Source organism: Lactuca serriola, chromosome 5 (genome assembly GCF_051521515.1).
Source record: "Lactuca serriola cultivar US96UC23 chromosome 5, Lser_US96UC23_V15, whole genome shotgun sequence".
NCBI lineage: Eukaryota > Viridiplantae > Streptophyta > Magnoliopsida > Asterales > Asteraceae > Lactuca > Lactuca serriola.
The window spans coordinates 326091493-326094011 of NC_136412.1; the positions used below are offsets into that span (position 1 = coordinate 326091493).

Sequence of the window (2519 nt, forward strand, 5' to 3'; positions counted from 1 at the left end):
GTTGTTTATAGCAAAGTTATAAATTCCAAACTCACGGCATTTAAACCTCATACCGCGAATCTTCAAACATATTTCATCAAGATTACAACTTCAACAACCCATTAACCCATTAAAAACATTTCGATCTTTTACCCAAAACTCATTACGCATTTGAGTTTCTATCTCTTCCGACACCAATACCCAAGCTAGTGTTAAATTCTCTTTTTCATTTTCTAACAAATCCATTCTTTTAAGAGGCATTGTTTTTGAATGGCCAGGCAAAACAAGTATGTGATTGTGAGAAAATGATAGAAGAATTGTCTGAGTAAAATGAGAGAATAAATGTGATATTTATAAAAGATGTTTAATGGTGTTTGAAAGGTAAATAAATTTTTTAAAATAAAATATGAATGTTGTGTATTTAAAATATAACCGTTAACTCACAATCGAGAAAAGCACCAATCTCTTTCGTTGTTTACAATCGTGACTCACCACGAAACGGAGCAACCACGACCGGCTGGGCTAGTGTGCACGGCCGTGGTCCGTTGCCGGCTTGTGACTTGTATTCCGTATGGTTTTATAGGCTAAACATAACAAAAAAATGATAAAAACTTATATCAAACCAAATTTTCAAAATAAAAAACGTTTACGACACCCTCATAATTGTTGTGCATAGCCATATCAGTGCATTTAAACTAACATAGTAAAAATACATTATATTTAAGAAAAACTAATAAACATTACAAAAACAACATAAATAAATAAATATCAGTGCATAGTCAAAATGGGGCCCACGTCTTGGGCTTATGCACCATATTATTACGTTTTCCGTCACTCGGCGTCCACATGCCACGTCATTCTATAACAACTCAAATCCTCGTGATCATCAGACCCCAGATCCCGGTGGTCCCACCGGAAGCAAATCCTTAACCGTCGATTGAATATTAGATGTAAAAGGTTAAACAGAGGCTCGTTGTACCGGATAATTACCTTTTTCTGCAACAATATAATCTCCGAGTCAAGGGTGCATTCATGTATATCTGATGGAACCGAATGGTGTTGCTAGCTACCGTCATCGGCGGTCACCTTCTTCCGACAGGTTCCTCGGTGTGTTCTCGCCGCCTTCATCTTCCGGCGTCATTTCTGGTGGATCGTCTGCTGCAGGAGACGATTTCAGTGAAGATGACGTGTTCTGGACAGGGGATTTCGCCGAACAGAAGCGCCAACCGGGAGATCCGGTCAAAGGAAACAACTGGAACCCTACCGGTAACCATCAGCCGTTCCGGCACCAGGATAAGTTCGGCATTCTGGCTGCATTGCCGGAGGATAACGGCCGTAAACCTAACAATCGCCCTGTTCTGAACCGAAGAAACCCTACTATCTCTTCTCCAACGACCCCTGCTCCATCATCCTCGCGGTTAATTCCCTCGATTCCCAGGCCTAATAAGCTAGATAGAGATTTGTCTCAGTCTATGCCGCTGAAGTTTCAGCAATCGGCTCCGGTGAATGTTCCGATGTTTGCGAGGAAGCCAAGGACCGGCGGCGAACTTGCTGACGTTGACATCGGAGAGGATGACGAAGAAGAAATGCTTCCGCCGCACGAGATCGTAGCGAGAGGTTCATCCAAGTCGCCGCATACGACTTTTTCAGTTCTGGAAGGCGCTGGAAGAACGCTGAAAGGGAGGGATCTGCGATTAGTTCGTAATGCCGTGTGGCGAAAAACAGGTTTCCTTGACTGAATTTTGATTACTAGTAGTTTGTTTGTTGCCTGAATCCTGATGCCCTTTTGGACTGTGAAGTTGAAGTTTTTATCGAAGCTTTTGCAGTCTTCATATAAATAGCAAGTAGAGTAAAGCCGGGCATATATCATATCCTTTGTTTTTTGGGTAATCCATGAAGTTTAATGTCGAATCTGTTTCATCATAGTAAGATTTGGTAGGAGTTGTCTAGTGTAATTTATGTTGGTTTTAATGTGCATAAAATCTGGCAATGAATCAATGATGTTTGCTTCATTTCATGCGCTTCTGGATGATTCTACAAAAGTTCAGTTTAATCTTTATAGATTGTCTTGTCTTAAATCTGTAACTGTTTGGAGTAGCAATCAATGGATCATATATACTAAAAGCCAATTCCAGGTGTTTTCTGAAGTTAAGGAAAAGAACATTTTGAATCTGGAAGCCCAAATTTTCTGATAGATTTTATCGTATCCAGATCTACTTCCCTTGGTGGAATATTTAGAAGCTTCGGTTTGAAATAGCAGATTAACATTTTTTGTTTTGGTTTGATTCGATTTTTGTTTGTCTTTTAGATATTTTGTAAGTTCTTCTGAAATTAAGTTCTAAATTGTATCATTTTTAGCTAGGCAGGAGAAAACGCATCAAACCGGCCGGAACCGGCCCAACCCAACCCGCGAATCGGCTTCAGCCAAAATCAAGAACAAACCAGCCCGGCGGTTTTACTGGTTCCGGGTTTTGCCGGGTTTCGATTTTGGAACCGGTTTGATTTGACAAAGTTCCTTGCGGGGTTTGTAACTCATTTAA

General features: G+C 40.5%; 1 protein-coding gene across 1 annotated transcript; it reads left to right on the forward strand.

Moving 5' to 3' along the window:
• Positions 1-997: 997 nt before the first annotated feature.
• LOC145055155 (protein S40-1-like) lies at positions 998-1991 on the forward strand. The gene has a single exon (XM_079003451.1). It carries the CDS (start codon positions 1023-1025, stop codon positions 1716-1718), a length of 696 nt encoding a protein of 231 aa, XP_078859577.1. The 5' UTR covers positions 998-1022; the 3' UTR covers positions 1719-1991.
• Positions 1992-2519: the final 528 nt, after the last annotated feature.